Genomic DNA, 22,202 nt, shown 5'->3' on the forward strand with positions numbered 1-22,202 from the left:
TGCCCCCAGGGCTGTACTGGTGGACAACCTCCTGCTTCTGTACCCTTCTTCTCTTAATCAGAAGCATGAGTGATTTTATTTCCTTTGCAAATGCCAGATTTAGCAGGTCCTGTTGCACTTCTGTGGCCAAATTGCAGCCCACTTGGACTAGTTCCATCTTACAAGACAGCACCCTCCCATTTTTGGATGTTTTATGCATTTTGGAGAACAAAGACATGACCGTTAAGTCTGCACATAGTGTTATTCAAAGCAGAAGCTCTGTTAGGAGTACAATAACCCAGGCAGGATACAGCAATCTCTGTTGTTGTTTATTTAGAAAAGGGATCTCAGGAAACATGATGAGTACAGCCAGTGAGCTATAGCATGTGTGACGAGCCATGCAAGATCTCTGTGCGCTGATGTGAACCTGTAGTGTTTTGTAAGCATATAGAAGAGCTCAAAGCATGGAGCATCTGTTGCGCTACATACTGTACAAACAGAGGACACAGCAGATCTCCTTCCCCTTGGAGGTCAATGAATAGATGAGTTCAGAGGTGGTTCCAGGCAGCTGGGACAGGAAGGGCTGTGAGACAGCAGTAGGGGAGGGATGCAGCCACCAGGACAAGCGTGTTAAACAAGTCAGGAAAAGAAAGCTCTAGAGGCAAGCATGGTACTGGTGTGGCATTTCTGGAAGCTTCTCAGGGCTTGGGAGCATCCAGAGACAGATCATGGACATACTGCTTGAAATGCAGCTGAGGATAAAGGAGAACAACACCTTGTCCAAGTCAAGGAGGGAGAGCATCCAACCTACCTGGTCTGGCCAGCTCGCACTGCAAGGTCTGAAGTCCTGCCACCTGGAGCAGCTTCCTGGGACTTAGAAGGTGGCAAGTGGTCCATGCAAGCTGACACATGGCCCCACAGATACACTCAAACTGAGCAGAGCAGATACTCCCACACTTCCAAGGAAGCCTTCAAAGTGGTCTGAGCTCAGCCATGGCACATACATGCCGTGTGCCCAGACGGGGTGCTGGATGCTGACACCAACCTATGGGACAACCTACAGCTGAGTTAACAATGGAGCAACACTCGGAGATAACATGGCCAAAAAAACAAGTCCATTAAGTTACTGGTGGAGAGGGCTTGCCAGACATTCTGAGTTATTCTGGACTAGCTAATATGAATGAAGAAATAAATGTTCTTCTCCTTGAAGAAAATGCCTTGGGCCATATCCTCAGACAGAAAAGGTATTCCTATTGCCTACTCAACTGCTTGACACTAAAATCTCAGAGAAGCTGTTACTGTGCCGCAACAGGTGAGAAAAGAACAGGTGAGAAAAGCTCAGAGCTGGCAGTCTGGAAGCTGAGACTACCCTGTCTTTAGTAGTAGTTGCTACAAATAGGAATTTCTGCCAGCCTGAATGTACTTTAAGGGCATCTTTTCACCAAGAGCTAAGACATTGTTCTTCTCCCTCCCTGAAGATGCACTGATTGCAGAGAAGGAGCTGGCCAAAGGGATCTTCAAATCTGTGGAAAAGTGACATATCCCAGAAGTATTATATACGCACAAGGATAACCTTGTTTTTCAGTCTGCTCTGGTCATGGATGGGGAACCCAAAAGCACTTTTTATAACCACCTGCTGGGTTCAATTTCACGTGCTTGTGTCGCTACCATGTAATCATGGCTTGTGAGTGGAGTCAGCGTCTACAAAGGGGTGACTCCACAGCTCCACTGAGCAGCCTGGAGTGTGCAGCAGAGGGGACATAAGGCCCTTCATCTCTGACCTGACCAAGACGTGCTCTGCAGCAGGAGGTAAGTCCTGCCTTCCAGTGCTTTTTCCTCCGCTCTGACTTTGGGCAAGGGATCTGGCCAAGTAGCTGCAATAGGTCTTCAGTGCACATCCCACAGCTGGTTGGAGGATTCCAGTCCTGATGAGTGAGCTAAGGAGCCACATATGAGTGGTTCATACTGATCATTGCAGGTCACTTCTGGTAACAAGAGATGGGATGGGACTGTGGGATGTAGTATCTTGATCCAATACAAATACAAAGAGCCTAACACAAAGCAGGTAAGGCCGTGGGCAACATGCAACAGGTTTGGTGCTCTGCCTAGGAGCTTACACACTTCTCTGCTCATGAATCATTCTTCTTCGGTGTCCTGTGCTCTGAAAGTGTCTTTTGAAAATACCTTCCAACACAGATTAAACAATTCACTTCCTTCGCAGGTGGGTGAAGACTGCCCCTGGACTGATGGATTTTGTGCACTGTCATGCAGCGACATCGCCATGATCAGCAACTCAGCAGGGGACGTCCACGTGTCCCCACTGCTGCTGAACACCTCCTTGACAAGTAAGCAGTAAACAAAACATTCATGATTTAACTGGCTATTTTGGGCTTGTTTCTTGGCCATTTGTTTTCTTTTGAGAAACTAATATTCTAGTTCAAACCTGATGCTCTCCAGCTGATTTTAGGCTTTGAGATTCTGACTTTACCAACCACTCCAAGCCACATGTGCCTGCAAAGCTGTGGTAAGAATCAGAGTGTGACTCTAGGCATTTAAAAGACACACAAGTTATGAATTTATGGGCTGCTGAGCAGCATTTTCCAAGCTAGCTGACCTATTATCAGTTTGATTTGATTGGAGAACAGGCCTTATGAGGAACGGCTGAGAGAGCTGGGGGTGTTTAGCCTGGACAAGAGGAGGCTGAGGGGAGACCTCATTGCTCTCTGCAACTACCTGAAAGGAGGTTGTGGAGAGGAGGGTGCTGGCCTCTTCTCCCAAGTGACAGGGGACAGGACAAGAGGGAATGGCCTCAAGCTCCGCCAGGGGAGGTTTAGGCTGGACATTCGGAAAAAATTTTTCACAGAAAGGGTCATTGGGCACTGGAACAGGCTGCCCAGGGAGGTGGTGGAGTCACCTTCCCTGGAGGTGTTTAAGGGATGGATGGACAAGGTGCTAAGGGGCATGGTTTAGTGTTTGATAGGAATGGTTGGACTCGATGATCCGGTGGGTCTTTTCCAACCTGGTGATTCTATGATTCTGCAGGGAATCATAACAGAGCATTTCCAAAGAGTTAAAATAAACTCTTAAGCACAAGAAACATCCAGTTCATCTTTGTACATGATTTAATTTTGTTCTAATTAGGTGCTAGTCTTACCGTAACACATGTCGCACAGCTAGGCGCAAGGTTTTCATCTGACTATCGACCCAGTGAATTTCTTTTGAAACCACGCAGACTGTAAAGTTTGTGAGGGCTGAAAGGTCCTGAAAGGTTACATGGGTTCCACTGTACAGGACACAGGTGACATTTTCATTGAGATTTTGTAGAAAACCTCAGGAGTTACCTGAGCTGCAAACAGATGCTGGGAAAAATATCAAGTACATTAGAGCTGTCCCTAGACCTCTGCATTTGCCCACTGTTAGAAGCAGGATGGACCTTTGGCTTGACCCAGTATCATTGCTTTTCTGCTTCTGCTGTTTGGAGACAGTGTGGGTTTGGACAACTGACTGAGAGAGTCAGCAAGATAAACAGTGGGTCAGCCCCTATGGTCTGTACCAGGCTGGCTCAGCAGATCTGTGATTCACCTTAAAGCCCAGATCTGCAGTAAAAATAGTGCAAAAAGAGCAATTTTTTCTGCCAAATTAATAGTCTGAGATCAGCTGATTATTACCATTGGGCACATGGCTCTTCAAAAAAGGTGGGTTTTGAGTGTTCAGTGTAAGGGGACTTTTCTAGTCTCGAGCTTGTATCACCACAGTCATCTAGAAAACTGTGTAAATTTATTTTGTGAAGCAGGGCAAAGTTGCTGTGTTGCTCGTTTGATCTGTGAAAACACCTTTCATTTGCAAAGAGAGAAGATGAGGTTTGGAGCCAAGCTGATGTGGTTCAGCTTGGATGAGCAATTTCCAGGAGTGCATTTACATTGGCAAATAAAGTGGCTCAGCAGAACCTGGAATAATTAAGCCCTGAGTTACAAAGTTAAGAAAATGACACTGTAATCTCTAAACCACCTGTGTGATTCTCCCATTCCATTATAAAGCTGTCCTGCTATCCAGAGAGGGACGACTGAGTCAAAACCAGTGACATGGTCACAGCTCTGCTTGGCAAGAAATCGTGTATCAAGTATCAGCGTGAGGTCTTGATCCTACAGACCCACCTAGAGATGGTGCTCACAGAAAAGCCCTGCTACTTTCTTCCACACTTCCATGCTTTAGTAAGATGGGAGAAGTTAAATGACTTCATCATTCCCAAATATCTTTTCCGCAGATTGTAACTACACTGGCAGGAGAGCAACACTGCCCAGGGTACGTGGGAAACCCCCATGACATTGACAGTATCTCCCAACTCAGATCTGTGCACATTTGAATATCCTCTGTGGCATGAAGTTGTGTGTCAGAGTAGCTCATTGTTTTGTTTTAAACGGTGTCCTGATGCATGAGGCCATTTCTTGTACCTCTGGCTCTCCAGACGACCAACGGGGTGATGAGCTTTGGACCACTGAGCTGCTTCTGCGGTCCAAATAAAAATGAAGGTTGGGACCTCATTCGTATGAAGAAAATCCAACTCTAGTTACCATGACACCATGACAATCAACTTGTTTACTGCCTCAAGGTACAGTCTAAACATTCTTAGCATGTCATTTGCATAGCAATATCCAGAATGCTTTGTGTCACTCTACTGTATAAGGGCTGAAAGGTTTCTTTACACGTATGCTTAACTAAAGAAAAAGAAAGGAAGAGAAAGGAAAAGAGAGCTTCACTTTTGCTAGCATGTTTCATACAAAGTATACTCCAAATTGTGTGCAAAATCAAACATAAAAGCTGGATATATGTTCCCCATATGTTCTGGGGAGATGGGTAGGGTGGTAGTTACCAAACCGAGGGTAGAAAACAACCTAAGAAAACCTAGGGCTCGTTCTGACAGAGTTATTAAACATGTGCTTAATTTTAAACAAGTGGTTAACTGAAATCCAGGAAAGAAAAATAAAACGGTATGGAAATCTGAGAAAAGATATATTAGTAGAAGAGACAAGAGTCACGATGGGGTTTCAGCTCAGCTGTGTGAGCTGGCAATGCTGTGGAGGGACAAGGACATGCGCACAGGGTGCAGGCGATGTTGCCTGGGAGGAACTGGTGGCTTGGAGGGGGACATAGGGACCTGAACCAGAATGCTGTGTACAGGGAAGCCAGTGTTGTGGTGGGTTATGCACTTGGGTAACAACTGGCATAAATTCATGTGGGTTCCCTGCACTGAGTGAAGATCTGCTTACTCACCACTGCTAGCAACCAACTGTTGTCTTCAACAGTTGTGGGGGCAGGAAACAGAGCCCCAGAAGGTCTCTGGAAGGATGGAGCCTGGGGAGAAGACAGAAACTGGGGGAAGAACTGTGCATGATGGGAGACGATAGCCAAGAGCATGCAAAACTGGAGCTGGGGCCAACCAGGGAGGTGGGGATGTCACCACTCAGCACAAGAGGGGCAGGAAGTCTCCGGGTTGACATTAAGCAGATGTGCAGAAGCAGAGCAGGATTTTGGGAGTACTGGATCAGGATCTGGGAAAAAGTGAAATCAATTCTGCTTGGGGCCAGGGTAGGACTCAGACAGGCCACAGACACAGGACCATTTCACTGCAGTCACAGGCACCTAGGTGGAAGATCCAGTGAGTTTGACAGTAGCAGCTCCCCAGCTGCCTTGCATTCCCTTCATGCCCATAGCACAGCTAGTCTGGGGGCTTCTCTTGCTCAAGAGAACAACTTGATGCCCAGGAACTAAGGACAGGAGTTTCCCATGTCATCAACTTTTACTTACCTATGCCCTAGTACAGTACAGTGTCATCCCAGCTCAGGCACTTAAGAAAATTCAGATTTTCCATGGTAGTATGGAAAAGAAATTTTTTTTTTTGTGGATTCTATGAATCTCTGAGACTCTGGTCAACTTGGAGACCACAGCTGGTTTTCTCTAGGGGAAAGAATTTTCAGCCAGGCATGTTAACACTTCTGTGTCTGCTATAACAAACGATTCTGCAATCCCATATACGGCTCATAGCTGAAAAGGCAAGAGCAGACTCAGGAGACAATCCACATCAGGTGTGGGCAGCTTGGTCAGAAGCACAGCCTTTACAGATTAGGCATCTCTGTGGCTACCTCCAGGTTTTAACATCACCTCCAGATCAGCATACATCAAAAAGATAGGCAGCAATTCATGCCAAGCATGAGCTGGAAAGACGATTGTCCATTAAAATAAGCATATCTGACACAGGACTGTATTCCTTTCTCAGCTTTAAGTAGTGAGAAGACTCTGATACACAGAATGGCATCATGTCTCCTCCCTAGGACTGACTGAGTGCAGTAGTCAGAGAATTTTTGGCATCAACATCTGAAATACTAAAGAGTGCAAACCTCTCTGGTGCAGACGTAAACAAATCCATTACAGTACAATAACCCATTACTTCTTGGGGGACATCGCTGTCTTGTCTCCTTCCATCTGAGCAGAGCAACCTGCAAACCATAGAGGAACTAGAGCTAAGGTAAGATTCAAATAAGGCTGGCGTGCTGTGCTGCGCTGCGCTGCAATAGCACATTATCAACTAAACAAAAAAAAACTAGAAAATAACCAAAAGGAGGATAATCAATAGAGTAATAAACCAAAAAAAAAAAAAAATGGGCATGGTTCACAAATCCAGTTGTTCTCAGTCAAATTTATAAGACAATTATTCTAGCTGATAAATTAAAGAAGCAAAAAGGGTGAAATATCTATATAGATATCATCCAAGTTGTCACTCCTAGTTGAAAATATTGCAGGCAAGGAGCTCTTCTGATGCTCTGCCTTCCCCTGTGCACTACAGTTGTCAAGATGTGGACACCTATAAAGAGACAACTCCGGTTTGAAAGAGTCTTGTCTAGTGTGAAGGTCAGAGAGCAGACTGCATGAGACGGCTTCGAGGTTCGTATTTGTGTCACTCATTAGGTAACAGCCTCTTTGCCTCATTGAGTCCCAGCATCTCCTTTGCACCACAGTTTATGGAGATATTTCCTCCCCAGAGTTACTGATTCCAGTGGGTTTCCTCTGGGTTTGTATCATGCTATGTACAAAATGATTTTGATTTTTAAAAAAGCTGAACAACACATAAACATATATTCTACCGTACTATGATCTCTGCTGAATTCTTCTGCTCTGCCTTGCACACTACAAACCGTCCAAACACACATGCGTATCTTGAAGGTCTATATGGATCATCTAATACTTACCTGAACAGTGACTGGAAAGCGGTTTCTTAAAAAAAGCAAGTGCAATCCAAGACACCGCACAGTTTTGTAGCCTACCCAGACCAGGATCAGTCGAGTAGAGGCAGATAGTCCTCCAAACAGGATGCTTAAATCTTTTAAAATCAGGCTAAATCCAGATGTATTTGCACCAGCAGCCACTACTACCATGAATTCTCTCTAGCAATCTGGCTGCATCTGCCCGATCTCCTTGTGCTTCAGGTGTAAATTCTCTTGTCAAGAACCATTTTGTGTGCCTGGATATGTGCCTAGTACTATTTTAGATGTACTAGGCTATTTGACACCCTCCTTAGACTGCCAGAAGGGTCCTACCTGTAGCAGTCCTGGGTCTTTCTGGAACAGCAACCGCAAGCCAGCCCAGCCCAGACACTTCTACCCAAGATCAAAAATACGAGAACACGTCCGTGTTTAATCACGGGAAACACCACCTATCTGGCTGCAAAGTGCTTAAAATAACTTATTCATAGTCTGTGACTGATGCTAATGCCTCACAAAGCTGAGGGTGAGGGGAAGAACAGACACAGGTGTGATGGGAGTGACTGTCTCTAAGACACATTTTGGATCCACCCTGAGATTCTGTTCATGTGTTTTTCCAATTTGGTATATACAGACTGATAATAAACATATGATGAAAACCTACTCTTTTCCATGTGTCCTTTGCTGGGAACAAGCCTAACAGAAAATGCCAAGAGAGAAAAGCTAAATTTGAGAAAGTTGCAGCAGAATGAGAAAAGGGATTTAGCAAAGTGAAGAATGAAGGGGTTTTGTTTGTTTTCTTTTTCCAATTTGTATCATTGCTACTACTTTTTATAGGTTTTCTGAGTTTGTTGTTTATATTTCTTTTTAATTTACATATACTAGATTATATATGGGTTATATAGTGCATGAAGTATATAGGGTACTTTCAGAGCAGTCTGCTGTCCAGGACCAGGCAGTCACTCCTGTCTAGCTACATCCACATTAAGCAACAGGCCCAGCAATTTTCTGTCATCATCAGTTCAGTATCCTAGGAGATCTCCTGATCGTACATAATTTCATCCTGATAAATGAGTACTTTGTGTTCATAGCAAAAACACTTTCAAAATTAATGTAATTGAGAGATAGCTACTGTTGATGTACATGTCTTCCAAATCATTAGGGATATCATACAAAACCATTTTATTTAGGGTCTTTAGCTGACACCCACCTATATTTTAAAGTAATCACATTCACAGACAAAATTATATCATCATTACAGAATCAAATTTCATAGACTCTCTCTCAGGACCTCAAGGATTAAAAATGAAGCCTAGCTGTCCTAGTAAATGCATAGGTAAGGTTCATTCCAAGTAAACAAGAGTGAAAGAAACACTCAGCTACACCTGATGTAATGCTGTTTCAAAGCAGCAACAGCCCATTTACTCCAAACTTTATTCCAGATACATGAGGCCAGCTCAGAGCTGACACTGTGTAAATATGCTGACTGCAGATAAACTAAATTATTAAATTTCTGAGTTAATAATACTAGTTTTGAGGTTAAGAATATCACCACCTAAAATACCAACACATGCTTTCAACTGTATATCTATCTATTTGATGCAGCTTTTGTGTGGAATGAAGCATGGTCTAGGGATAAAAATCAAAATCACATAAATATAAAATCCTAGTGATGAAAATTAATATTATAATAGCTGTAAGTACAGGGGTATTCTGTGTTGAAGATATTCCTCATTGTCCAGGTACTTTGCATTTCTCACATTCAAATTTTGTGCTTCAGTTGGTGAAGGGAGAGTGGCTGCATGTGCAACAGGATGGGGTATGGGACACCCACACTCAGCAATGCCAACGGGTGGAAAGGAGAGCCCCGAACACCAGCATCACTCTCTGTTCTCCTTCCCCTACCAGGATAGCTACCTTCACTCTGGCACACATTCTTTAAAGCCTCAACGGCATCCGAGGGCTCTCCTCTCTGCATCCTAGGGCAGAAATAATTCAGCTCCTAGATGGAAAAATGATTTTAAAAAAGTATATGCTGGAAAATATGCAAACTCTATCTGTGGATTTGCAAATGTGGTTCCCATCACAATCAGGAATGACTGGGCATTTTGATGCTAAAATACTTAAGTAACTTTCAGAAACCTGCCATCAAAATGGCTAGAGATAGAAAGTTGAAAATTGGCGTGTTATGACATTCGTTTTAACAGTGGTGCCCACACTCTTCCCACAGCAAAATGACTTTAATTCGCCCAACCCTAGAGTCCTTGAAAATGACACTCTGAGCATTTGCCGTAATGATTTCTCACTAAATTAGAAAAATGCCCAACTAAGGAGGGATTATCTCTGCATGTGGATGTGGCATAATGACTGTCAAGTGCACTGAGAGCCCCACTGGGCTTTGCAAGTTACGCAGGGTCTGCAGCAGAGGCCAGCACGTATCGGAGAATATTAATGCTGTCTTGTTGGGGGCATCCATTGTGATACTCTACTGCTGTTCAGACAAAATTATACTGTACAGGGGAATTCTCTTTGCTACTTTACATATATGAGGTACCTTTTAGTGTTGAGAATTAGTCCTAAATTGTCTGGCTGATAAACTCAGTCCATAAAGGATACGGGCATATGTGTGCACACACATTCTTTGTAATGCATGCACCCAGTGGGACAATGTCACTGCAAGATTCTGCCCCACAGCCCATGGCCACTGTGCCTGCAGTGAGGATGTGCTAGAGAACTTGCACCCGCACACCCAGAAAGTCTCATAGTTGCTCTCCAGAAGGAGCTGAGCGGCTCTGGTCCCACAGGACAAAGTGTGTTTGCCTCTCGGGTGCTGGCACGCTGCTGCCCAGGTTTCACAGCAGTGTCACTGCCTCATCATCCCTGTCACAAGGGAGAAAAAGCATTTCTGGCTGCCCCTACTCAGCCCCAAATCACGAGCGTGAGGAACACATTGTTTTTTATATCTATGCTTGTGCCATGAACAACTAGAGAGATGGTGGGACTGTGTTAGCAGACAAGGATTTCAAGATTTTCGACACAGTTGCCACAATACCACTTCAATAGTAGCACTCAAATGCCCAGTGCTGGTGTTCCTCACATCCCACTGCCAGCCAACTGGCTTAAACCCGTGCCAGTGAACAGGCACAAGGAGCACACACACCCCCCTCTACGGATGCTCGTTGACTTCAGTGCCAGGGCCCTGTTTAAGAAGATGCCAGACCCCTTGGTAAATCTGTGTTAGGCTGTTTCTGTCTTTCTGTGTTGCAGTGACTTTTCAAAACAAGTCTGGTAAATATAGGCAGGAAAGGAGGTGAGGACTGGACAGACTGCAGGGCCCTGCTGAGCCAATTAGGGTCTCCTGAGGGGTCTTCCCTGTTGGAACTGGGCCACTGGGGAAGGAAGGACACACAGGGAACCTCACAGGGCCAAGCACCAGGTGAGCCTGACTCCTGTAGCAAGGTCAGATTTTGATCCCTCACCTGCAAAGTTCATTCTCAGTAACTGTGAGAAAACAAGCTAGGAAGATGCTCCCCACGGTGTGTCCTAATCACTAGCTTGCCTGGCTGTCACATCTCAGACAGGTGATGGGGGGTGCTGGCAGAGGACAAAGCAAGAAGGGAGAAGCTGGAGGTATAAGGGGCACAGGAGAAGGTGGATGAAGACAGGCCACCCAGGAAAGGAGCAGCCCAAACATTTTTTCCACGTGTCCCAAATTTGATTGTTTGGTATTTGCTTAATATCACCAACCCCTTGCTTTCTTCTAGCCGGGGGAATACAAATCGGGACAGTCACAGCAGGGCATGGCTATCGATTGCCTTATGCATGTCTTGCATTGTTGCATCTCCAGGGAGCCCTCTGCTTCACATCATCCTGGGGTGTCCAGAGGTCCGTTGTTTGCCGCAGTCTGCAGGGTTGTGCTCTTTTCTCACCCATACGATGGAGATATATGAGCCCGTAGGTGTCCCAGTCCCACAGCTACAAAAATTGCTGCGGGGACCCGGGAGGAGCAGTGCGTGACCCGTTAGTTTTATGGACAGGACCTGAGGCTGTCCCGGCAGTGGAAATTTCACCAAATTGCAGATCCCAAACCTGCAGCTCCCCACACCGACCTGAGCCCGTGTGCACACCAGCGTGGAACTTTTCCACAGGGATTTCCCGGGAGGGTCGACATCTCCGCTCCTGACTCTTCCCGGTGGCTTCTGTTATTTCGGACATGCCCTGGGATGAGAAGCAGGTCCCTTCTCCGCACGGGCAGAGCCGGACGGCAGCCCAGCGACCCGAGGGCACGAAACCCGCGGGGCCGTGCGGGGACACCCCGTGAGGACCCCCGGGCATGGGAGAGCGCGTCCCTGCGAGCCCTGGGGAGCACGAGGAGCGGCTCCGAGGGGAGGCAGGTGCTGCTCGGGCACCCCGGGGCTGCGGGACTCGCCGGCCGCTCTCCCCCCGGGGCTCCCGGAGCACCGGCACCGGCGGGTTAGCGGGAGGTTAGACCCCTCTTTGCATCCACCTGCAGCGCCGTGCGCACAGGTGCGAGCAAGGGACGTACCACCCTCCGCGGGCTGGGGAAAAGGGATGAGACGGGAGGGGAAAGGTGTTCGGCTAAGCCAGGCTCCAGCCCGACCTTTACCTTCACGGGGAGAACCGAGAGAGCCCCCGGGACCGGGATAACCAGCACTTCCAGCTCGGCCAGGAGAAAAGAAGCGTCCCGGAGCCGGGGGAGAGGGATGGAGAGCGGCGGTCGCCCGCGGACACCGAGGGGCTGCCTGCTGCGTGGAGGGAGGGAAATAAACCACCAACGAGATTTTATTGGTATCATTATTATCATCGCCATCGTCATTTCTCTGCACATAAATAAATAAATAAATATCTCCCGGCGCGGAGGGAGGAGGACGGAAAGATACAACCACAGCTGCGCGCCCGGCAGCGACCGAGTCAGAATGAAACCGAGAAAAACTTTAGAAAGAAAAAAAAAAAAACAAAACAAAAGCAAAACAAAGAAAAAAAGTAATAACTCAAACAGTCCCCGACCCTCCCCGTCCGTCGCGCCGCCGGGTTACCGGGGGAGCCCCGGGACAGCATCTCTCCGGCTGCCCGCACCGCGCAGCATCCGCACCTCCCGGGGCGCGGGGAGGTCTGCGAGGAGCCTGCGGGGACACGAGTGAGTGACACAGCGCTACTGGGGGACGCCTGGGGTCCTAGGGAGCGGTTTATTTACAACAGGGAGCACGGACAGCCGCCCCCACGGGGGTCTAGGAAGAGAAAGTCCTTCGTAAATTATACACATTATACAAAACGGTATAAAATCCTTCAGCTGCGCGTCGGCACTGGAGCAGGCGGGACTCCCCTCTCCTGCTCTCGCCACAGTTCCTGGGGAGCCCCGGGGGGCTAGGGGGTGACCGCGAGGCCTCTGTCGTCCTTCCCCGAAGAGGACGGGGACATGCGCAAGTCCTCGTCGTCTTCCGAGCACTTGGTGGTGGAAAGGGACGAGCATTTGCAGCTGTGGCCGCTCCCCCCGCCTCGGTGGGAGCCGCTTTTGCCTTCTTTCTTGTGCTTGACCCGTCGGTTCTGGAACCAGATCTTCACCTGCTTCTCGGAGAGGTTCAGGTAGGTGGCGATCTCGATTCGCCGCAGCCGGGAGAGGTACATGTTGGAGGCGAACTCCCTCTCCAGCTCCAGGAGCTGCGTGCTGGTGAAGGCGGTGCGCATCCTCTTGCTGCTGGGCAGCTGGCCGGACGCGCTGTCTGCGGAGCGGAGCGGAGCGAGCGTCAGGACCCGCCGGACCCCGCGGGCAGCCCGCCCTTCCCCTCGGGGAAAACGGCCCGGAGATCGGGCTCGCTGCGTTCCGGGGCCGCCTCCCACCCCGTCCCCGGTTCCCACCGCCCGGGTGGGACGCCCGGCGGGGCTTCCCCCGCGGACCCCGGCGCAGGGAGGGCGGGGACGCCCCGTCCGGCCCGCGGGAGCGGGGCAGGGCGAGGACCCCGTCGCCTCCCCCCGCCGCCCCGCGCCGCCGCGCCCCCCGCCGCCCCCCTCGCGGCCCCGCTTACCCACGGAGATGCAGTGGAACTGCCGCGGGTCGGGCAGCGGGTAGGCGCCCTGGTAGAGCGCCGGAGCGTGCCCGACGGAGACCGAGTGCTGCTGGCGGGCGAGGGGCGAGTGGCAGTACTGGGAGCCGAAGGGGGGGAAGGACGCCTTGAGGAGGGGGATGGCGGGCGGCGGCGGGTGCAGCTGGGACGCGGTGACGCAGAGCGGGCAGACGCAGAGCAGTCCGGCTTTGCGAGCGTGGCAGGCGCCGGCCGGCAGCCCGGGCAGCGGGTGCGAGGGGTGCACGGCGTAGGGGAAGAGCGGCGGCGGGGGGCTGCCCTCCCCTTTCTTCTCGCCCGCCTCCCGCAGCACCAGCGAGTCCACCAGGAAGGAGCGCGGCATGGCCCCGCGCAGCCCCCGCGCAGCCCCCGCGCAGCCCCCCGCGCAGCGCCCGCGCGGCGCCGCTGGCCAGACCGAGTGGTGCTGAACGGCCCCGCCGCCCGCTTTAAATAGCGCCCGCGCCGTGTGATGGCGGCGCCGGGGCGCTCAATAGGCTTTCTGTGCCTCTTCTCTTGGCATTCACGCCGCACGCTCCCTCATTATTTCCCTTGTTAACTAAATGAACTGCATAATGTACTCTATTCTTGTCGACCCCACCCACGCCGTAGCAGGCGGCCTCTCCCCTCCTCTCCCTTTGGCGGGGTTATTTTCTCATTCTCTCGCGATTTAATATTCTTTTCTTTCTCTTTATCGCTCTCCTGCGCTTTCAGCCCCGCTTTCGGCCCGCTCCCTCTTGTTTATTTTGCCGGCCGCGGCCGCGGTCCCCACCGGCGCCGGTTTCCCCCGCCGGCTCCTCGGTGCCTTTCCCACCTGGGGCGCCGCCTCGGTCCCCCAGACCCACCGGCCCCTCTTTCTCCGTCTGTCCCCTCGCCACCGGGACGCTTCGTCCCCGTTACCGCGCTTGCCGCTGTCCCCGGCCCCGCGTTTTTGTTCCCAGCCCGGTGCCGGGACCTGCCGCTCATCTCTGCCGTCGGGGGAGACCCCCGGCCACCCGCGGGGACATCCGCGGGGCTGCGGGCACGGGACGCGGCCGCGGAGCGCAGAGAAACCCCGGCACGCAGGTGCTGCTCCCACGCGGAGGGAGGAGATGCTCTCGGCACCCTCCGCATCTTCTTACACACGGTCCCCCCACCCCGTTTCAGCGGCCACGTCGCTCCGTGATGTCCCCGGGGCTGCGGGGGCCGACAGGGAAAACGCTTATTTCTCCCGTGCGGTGAAAATTAGAGTCATCCCACCGACGAGTGTCTGGATTTCTCAAGGATAGGGATCTGCGAAACTTCCAGTGGGATCTAAAGCTAATTTCTGGGCGATGGGCTCAGCTAAGGTGCGGCGGCGCTTCCCCGCGCAGGAGCTCCCGGCGCTGGGCTCCCAGCAGCTCGCTGATTTTATAGGTGAAGAAGGAACACTAACATCTTTTTCCTAATAAGGAAAAAAAAAGTGCACAGCGATTTATTTTCTTCCCCCATCTTCCTGTTTAATATACTGGGGGAAAAAATAAAACGCACCAGCCCACTCCCGGTCAAAATGTGAGAAGATTTCTCCCTGCAGCAACCTGCCCACTTCAAAAGCAGTTGGATTTTTTCAAATTAAGGGATGGAAAAGCTTTGGAAGCGGTGTATTCCCGTGCCTCTGACTTCTATATAGGCTGTTCTTGCCTGCAGCCGTATTGCTCCCTAAAATCTCTGGGAGTTTTGCCGCGATACGGTTGATTCCCGAGTGCAGAAATAGATGGGATGCATAAACAAATGGTGAAAAATAGAGAACGAACAAAAAAACGAATGCTAGTAAAAAATCAGTCCCGCAATGATTTCGAAAGGATTTCTAAGTGTCCTTCCCCCGAAAGCGTTAACGGGGTTTGGATTTTTTTTTCCCGTGTTTATTTTGTTTCGTTTTTAAGGAACTGGTAATTTAAAACATTTTCCGCCGGAGCTGGCGCCCGGGAAGGGGCAGCTCTCCCCGCTGAGAAGTGACCAGCCAGCCGGGGGGGTGACTTAGTCTCAGCCCGAGGGATTCCTGCTGCCCAGGGGCTGAACCCCAGGGCACCGAGCCGCAGGGAGGCAAAGGGTTAAACAGCTCCTGAATGCACACCATGCCCAAAGCTACTGGGAAAGAATATCCAAAAAAATAACCAGTTTTTTTTTTCCAGCCGCTGGACCTTATTGAATGTCATTGAAGAAAGTTTTGAATGCCAGATAAAGAGAGGCGAATTAAAGTGTGTGACAGCAGAGGATAAGCAAACACAAAGAGAACTCTGTCACACTTTGGGCAAAATCCGTGGGCTTTTTACCAAGCCTCTTCGCTATGATTGAATTAAGTAATAGGAAAACATTTTCTTTCAGTTTAGAGCCATTAGACAAAAACTTCAAAGCGAATAACACTTTTTAATGTGCAGCCCAACAATGGAATCTGTTTTGTGCTGAAATGTTTAAATGGTTTGTTGTGCAACTGTGGGCTGAAATAACCCAGACTGCAGCAAAATAGCATCCTTCAGGCCGTTTTATGAGCGCCTCAAACTAGCACAGACCTTTAATCCCAGCGCTTTAAAGTGGCCTCCCCTGTCTTTTTCCCCTTCCCCTCCCCTTTTCTTTTTATAAGAGTGGAAATTCGCCTCGTATATTTGCTATCTCGAAGCCATCGCCGCTAAATGAAAACGGCCCCGGAGCCGCGGCCGCCGGGGGGACGCGGGGGGACACGGGGGGACACGGGGGGACATGGGGACCCCCTCCCCGGGGCTGCCGCTGCCCCCCAGGACCCGCTGCTGCCTGGACAGGGTCCCCGCGGCCACCGGGAAGGTGGGGACCGTGGGGACAGCAGAGCCGGCTGGGAAACGCTTACGCGGTCCCTGCTGTCGCTGTCACCCCCTCCCCGAGAAGGGGATGGGGGGAGCGAGGGGGCGCTCATCAGCTGGGGGACCCTCAGCAGAGGGGAGGACGGGTGTCATCGCCCGGGATGAAGGAGGGAGAGGGCGAAAGCCCCACCGAGGCATTCCCTAACCCCCAGGGTCTGGGGGGCACCTCTGCCTGTGAGGGGAGAAGGTGTCACACTGCCACTGCCGGAGGACACTGGCTGCAAACAGGTCCCTCACCGTTTAGAGGGACGGGCTGTTGCTTTTTGTGCCGAGGCCCTCAGTCTCCGGGTAGCTGCCACTAATATCAGAGGGCGTGAGGTGACACACGCCATCAGTCCCTAAGGAGAGCAGAGAGAGGTGCATTACTTCAGGGGCTGGAGGGAGGTGAGGACAGGACCCTGTTGAGGTGGGATGGAGTCACTATTCCAAGGACATCATGTCCATAGTAGCTGAAAATAGTATGATTGGACTTCATGATCCTGGGGGTCCTTTCCAACCTAGTGATTCTATGATTCTACAATTCTACGGTTCTATGATTTGCAGGGGATGGTAACAGTCCTCAGCCTAGCCCAACAAACGATTTTCTAACTGCAAATAACAGAACAAAATTCAAAGCCAATACTGAGCAACAAGTCACACACTGTGTTGTGGATTGTGTGAAGAATGTGCCTTTTTATGTTGGACAAAATCACCCAGGAGCAAGCCTGTAAGATACCTGGGCACCCCTTTGATTAAGTTATTCACAGAATGAATTTGAGTAACCAGAAATATATATTTTTTTAAAACTCACTGTTTTGTCAGCATCGTTTATTTTTGTGGTTGCTGTACTTTCTTCATTGTCTTCTTGCACCATTGAACAGGACCAACTGCATGAACAGATATCCCAAATGTGTTACTTTTGGCTCCTGACTCTCACTGTGCTCTGTACAGAATGAATGTTTCCTCATGGGTTTTGCTGCACACTGACACATCAGTGCCTGCGTAACCAGCCCGTTTTGCAGTGTTCGTGTCCATAGTATCTTGGAGAAGAGGTAGAGCAGGCTCTGTTCTCCTGATGGACAACCAAAGTGAAGTGATGAGGGTTGGTACCTATCCAGGATCAGCAGAACATGATTCTTGTGGAGTGCTTGTGAAATTCAGTGTCTGAAAACTGCAGTGTATATTTTGTACACTGACTTTGGTCAAATACTGGAAGTATTTTGCACCATCAAAAGGCTCAGGGAAAGGAAGCAGTCAGTGAGACAGTAAGAAGAACACAGCTACTGAGTATCTGCAGAAAAAATATATCGTTTTTGATCATTTGCTCTGTGATCTACTTTACACTGTCTGTGGATACAGCCAGAGAAGCAGAAATAAAAAACAGTTAAACACAGGCCACATCGCATCGGACCAGAAGCCCATCTGCAACCATGACTTCTGTGCAGTAGTGGCTATACTGGAAATCTAAGAGACTGGAGATCTGACCTTTCACTCAGGAGAAGGTGTCAAAGAAGTAGTTGGACAAATATCATGAAAAAATACCTGGAAAGAGTAGAAACATGTAAAATACTCACACAACTTAAAATAGGCATTTGCTTTTATAGAGAGGCCGCATTTCAATTTACTAGTGATTCTGTAAGACAAAAGGACACATAGGATGGAGAAGTCCCCAAGAGTAATGAAGACAAGGAACTGCAAAAAGGAGCTCAACATGAAGTTCTATGAATCTGGTTGAATTATTAAACAATTAGAGATATGGTCCTTCAATCTCAGAATCTACCGTTTCCAAGGCATTTTTTACTGCAATCTTCTCCTTTCTCCAAATTTCTCATCTTTTTGTATGCCGAGCCTCTTACAAACTGAAAGTTTTTGAGGTTGTCACTCCACTCTTTGAGAATATCCAAGGGGAAATTTTGACACCTCGTACAGTAAGAGACCGTATTGAATCTATTTCTATGATGCATTTAAACAACTTGCTGCAGCTTGATGAACTTCTTTGTGTATTTTAATCACATCTGTGTGGCAAGTATTCGACAAACCACATTGGTCTGTAACATGTACTTGCAGCTCTCGGTACATTTTTTTCAGTGTTGGTTCTTGTCCACTTCCTGGAAGATTTGGGAGGTTCTGCAACGACTGTGGTTACTGCTGAATGAAACAGCTGGTCAGAGCGTTCTGAGGTGGGAAAGAGATAAATTAAAGAAAAAAAATTAAATAAATTATAAATAAATTATATTTAAATAAATAACATTCATCTCTTTTTAAATAAATACAAGGAGGTAAATACTAGAGTCACTGTTAAATATATCTCTTCAACTTCTCATATGTGAAGCTGCAGAGGAATCTGGTAGTAAAAAGCAGAATTTCCCTGAGTAATTTTAAAAAGAGCAAGGAGCTGAATGTGTTTGAGTAATTTAAGGCACTCAAGATTAAACTCTTTGCATGGGAAAAGTATCAGGACTTTAACTTCCCAGACAGAGTATTCCCAACACACAGAAGACATTTCCCGTAGAGTTCTGCAATGCTGCTATATAGCCACATGTAGAAACACACCATGAGTGTTGCCAAAGGAGGAATATGGTAAATGGGGCAGGGTGTTTTGCTTTGGATCAATGACAGGTAGGTTAAACATGGTGAAAGGCCAGTGCTGTGAGAAAAGAGGGAGTCTTGCTTGCCTGCAGCAGGGTTTTCTGGCCATTGCTGGTGGCGTGGAGACAGAGCCTGGAAGTTGCAGATGAGAACTCTGTAGCTTGGTTCCTTCTTTGATGTTGGCAAATGCATGTTCCTCAAGTGTTTATCACACATGAATGTGAAATGATTATCTTAGATATCTATTCAGCTTGTGTAAAGCAGACTTCACCAAGGTATGTTAATTCCTTTAATTTGCCAGTCCTGACAGTAGACTGAGAAGAGGAACACCCTGAACTCATAATATAATTTTCTTCTTTTTATTACATTTTGAAGGCTTAAAAAAACTCTTTTGAATTCAGTAGAGTATTCAGAACATACTGGGTTACATGTATTAGTGCCTGCATATCTGGATAAGAACTTGTATGTTATATTATCAAACATATCAATTGACAGATCAAGTGTATAGGATGGGAGTGTACAGCCATACACAACAATATTGTAGCAGTTCTATAAAAATAATTTCCTGGAAGATGAGAATGGTAATTTGTTGACCTCCTTATATTTGCATGGAAATCTTCCAGTATACAGAAGAATATTTTGAGAGACACAAAGCGAGTATTAGTTAACAAAAACACCAATATGGATATCCAAGTCAGTGTACGACAAGCATATGCGATAGCACAGCTTTTTTGTGTACTTCAAATGCAAGTGAAACCTGTGAACGTTATCCTTTCACTTCCTTGCGTTTTGTGAGCATAATGATCTGACACATACAAAGTTTGGGTTTGTCATTGTTATAGTCTGTCCTGAGCTAATAAAAGACCTATGAATACTCTTGCTCAAAATGTGAACTTCACAAATCTGACTTGTGCTTGACACTCTTTTGCTCTTAAATCTTCATATTCCACATTTGGAGAGTGGTGTCAAAGACTCTCCTGTCCTGTGTACCTGGTGTGCAGCATCACAACTGAGCTACTGTAAGGGGTGTGCATGAACAAGGAGGCTCAAAGTTGCTCTTGAAGGAGCTCACTTCTTGGCTTCAGTCTAATGCCCCAGTCCCTCCCATCATGAGCTAAGGTGCTTCCCTTCATTTTGCTTCAGAGATACTGTCCATCACATGTTCCCAAGCAGAACTGTCTTATGTTTTGGGAAGAAAACCCAAAGCTGTGTGCTCTGATGGTTCTATGAAAGATCTTATGCCAATGAAGCCTATGACCTTATGACAATGAAGATCAGTGGGAAGACAGCATACCCCAAAAAACAAGTTGGAAATCACGGACTTCTGGAATTCCACAAAGCTTGTTAGACCCTTGAACTTCAACTCTCACAGTTTGTGTGAAATGCCTAGGACAAATTTATGAAATGTTTAGAGTTTCCTAAAGAACAGTCTATTTCTTTAATGTATGAAGTAAAAACGCAGTAGCAAACACTCTCTGGCATTGTGTGGAGGATGAGATATACTAAATTTCTTTCCATATATGGGGTGACAGATTTGTGACAGTATGAATGCTTACTGGCAGACATTCAAAATATTCTTTATTCCCCTGTAAGAAATGGAATAGACTTCATCAAACTGTATTCTCCACATAGTGCTACCACGGGTACATAAACACCTCTTGGTGTGTTACCTTCCACTGTACCTATTATGGACATATAGGAAATGTGCTGTTTCAAGAGGAGGAAGGCTGGTCATCCCTGGTTCCCTTTGTCATCAGTGGGGAGGAACAGGTTCTTTCAGGGAGGGATTCACCTGGCTTACTTCGTAAGTCCTTAAAATGAAATAAATCCCACCAGAAATGCCCTTCTGGTGCTACTGAGTATCCCTAAATGCTGAACCCAGAGGCATGAGTCTGTGTGAAGCTCGCTCATGCTGCCTTTCTACACTGCTCTGTCTCTGCCTTTGCCTTTTTTATGAATGGAGGCTGCGACTTTGGAGCGTGGGCTCCCCAGAAGCCGTGGGGGACACAGCATGGAAACCAGGAGCAGGCTGTGTGGAGCCCCTTTACTCCATGGCTTCTCCATTTTTGACTTCTGTGTTTGAATCATCATTCTTCTGATACCTTTGGCAGTTTGTATAGGTGAGGTCAGAGCCCTTTGACTCCACTCCTGTCCCAGAGCATGGAAGTTAATTAGAACCCTGTGGGTTAAAAAACGTGTCCTAGGAGATTGAAGTTATCCATTAGATTTCAGCCAGCCATTCCTCTTTATTTTCAAACTTCTCCCTCCAGTTCTGCAACTTCACTCCTTCTTTGGATGTTCTCCTTGCTTTTCCTCCTCTTCTTCATAGTGTCTATCATTTTCTCCATCACCATCTTCATTTGCTGTCTTTGTTTTCCTGTTTTCAGCTAGATTACTGTCTCAGTAACTGAGGTGATTCTTCTAACAGCTTTTCATCCAGAAGTGTGAGAGAAGAGGCATGAGTCTGGATGAATGAAGTCTTCCAGTTATCCCCCCCAAAAAAGATCAAACTAGGAGGGAGGACAAACAGGACAGATAGTATCTTCTCCACATTTATCACATTGCCCAGACACAGGGCTAAGGAAAAAAAAAAGAATATGCCATAAAAGGACAGCATTTTTTTCAGCTGGAGATTAGGAGACTCTACTGTCTTGGTCACCAGCACATGAAATTAAATAATAAATTAATCTCATTATAAAGAACAGGCTGGGGGAAAATCAATGTCGCAATCAAGTAAGATGAGGATAGAAATTTCAGAAATTTCTACAAATGTCAGGAAACCAATTGTGCCCAGAGATGAATAAATACTTAGACTCGGTCTTCAGGACCAACTGAAAAAAACTCAGCAATTTCATAATCCATTCCTTTTTCTTCTGGAGAGATTTTAACCAAACTTTCACTTGTTCTTTTTTCCATCATCAAGCTTAGATCAAATATTGAAATAATTTCCTTCATCATTAAAAACAGCTGGGAAGGGATTGGAAGTGGGGAACATGTCAGAACCCTACAGACTCAGGCTGGCTTTTGGTGTGTTCACCAATACACTAACACACCCACAATAGTGCTTAGGAGACCTTCTTTGCGAGGTATAGTAGTATCCTGGCCAGGTTGCTTAAGGAAAAGACAGGGGACTCTCTGCAGGCAGAACATTGTCATTATGGCAATGCCTGAAGGGTGAAACTGTGGCCAATACACGTCTTCCAGGTGTTTTGTCGTTAAAATAGCCACAGATTTGGCTTGACCAACTAGAGAAAGCAGCGTCACATAAAGGAGCTTAAATATCCCAGCAAATGCTTGCCAGTATTGTCCTCACATAGACACCACTTCCATAGATTTTCTGCTACCCACAATAACTCTTCAGTACTGGCAAAGGCAGAGCAAGGAGAAGCAGCACTAAAGCTTCTATCTATATTTTTGTTTTTACCCTCTTTAACAGATGACCTGCCCTACAGCAAGAAAAATAGACTGTA

At 47.8% G+C, this 22,202-nt stretch overlaps 2 protein-coding genes across 2 annotated transcripts in view; one reads left to right on the top strand and one right to left on the bottom strand.

Moving 5' to 3' along the window:
• MTIF3 (mitochondrial translational initiation factor 3) overlaps positions 1 to 22,202 on the top strand; it is a 280,029-nt gene that overhangs the window by 85,070 nt on the left and 172,757 nt on the right. The gene's annotated exons all lie outside the window — the stretch shown is intronic.
• On the bottom strand, positions 12,444 to 13,658 carry GSX1 (GS homeobox 1). The gene is made up of 2 exons (XM_069850014.1): positions 13,280 to 13,658; positions 12,444 to 12,976 (listed from the first exon to the last, which is right to left on the bottom strand). Exons 1-2 carry the CDS (start codon positions 13,656 to 13,658, stop codon positions 12,621 to 12,623), a joined length of 735 nt encoding a protein of 244 aa, XP_069706115.1. The 3' UTR covers positions 12,444 to 12,620.

This window comes from Phaenicophaeus curvirostris, chromosome 1, assembly GCF_032191515.1.
Source record: "Phaenicophaeus curvirostris isolate KB17595 chromosome 1, BPBGC_Pcur_1.0, whole genome shotgun sequence".
In the NCBI taxonomy this organism is placed as follows: Eukaryota; Metazoa; Chordata; class Aves; order Cuculiformes; family Cuculidae; genus Phaenicophaeus; species Phaenicophaeus curvirostris.

Excerpts from the sequence above, each read along its gene's own strand:
- GSX1 (XM_069850014.1), bottom strand. The coding sequence starts at position 13,658 with ATGCCGCGCTCCTTCCTGGTGGACTCGCTGGTGCTGCGGGAGGCGGGC. Across the intron at positions 12,977-13,279 it reads GTTCCACTGCATCTCCGTGG|ACAGCGCGTCCGGCCAGCTG; the intron begins GTAAGCGGGGCC and ends TCCGCTCCGCAG.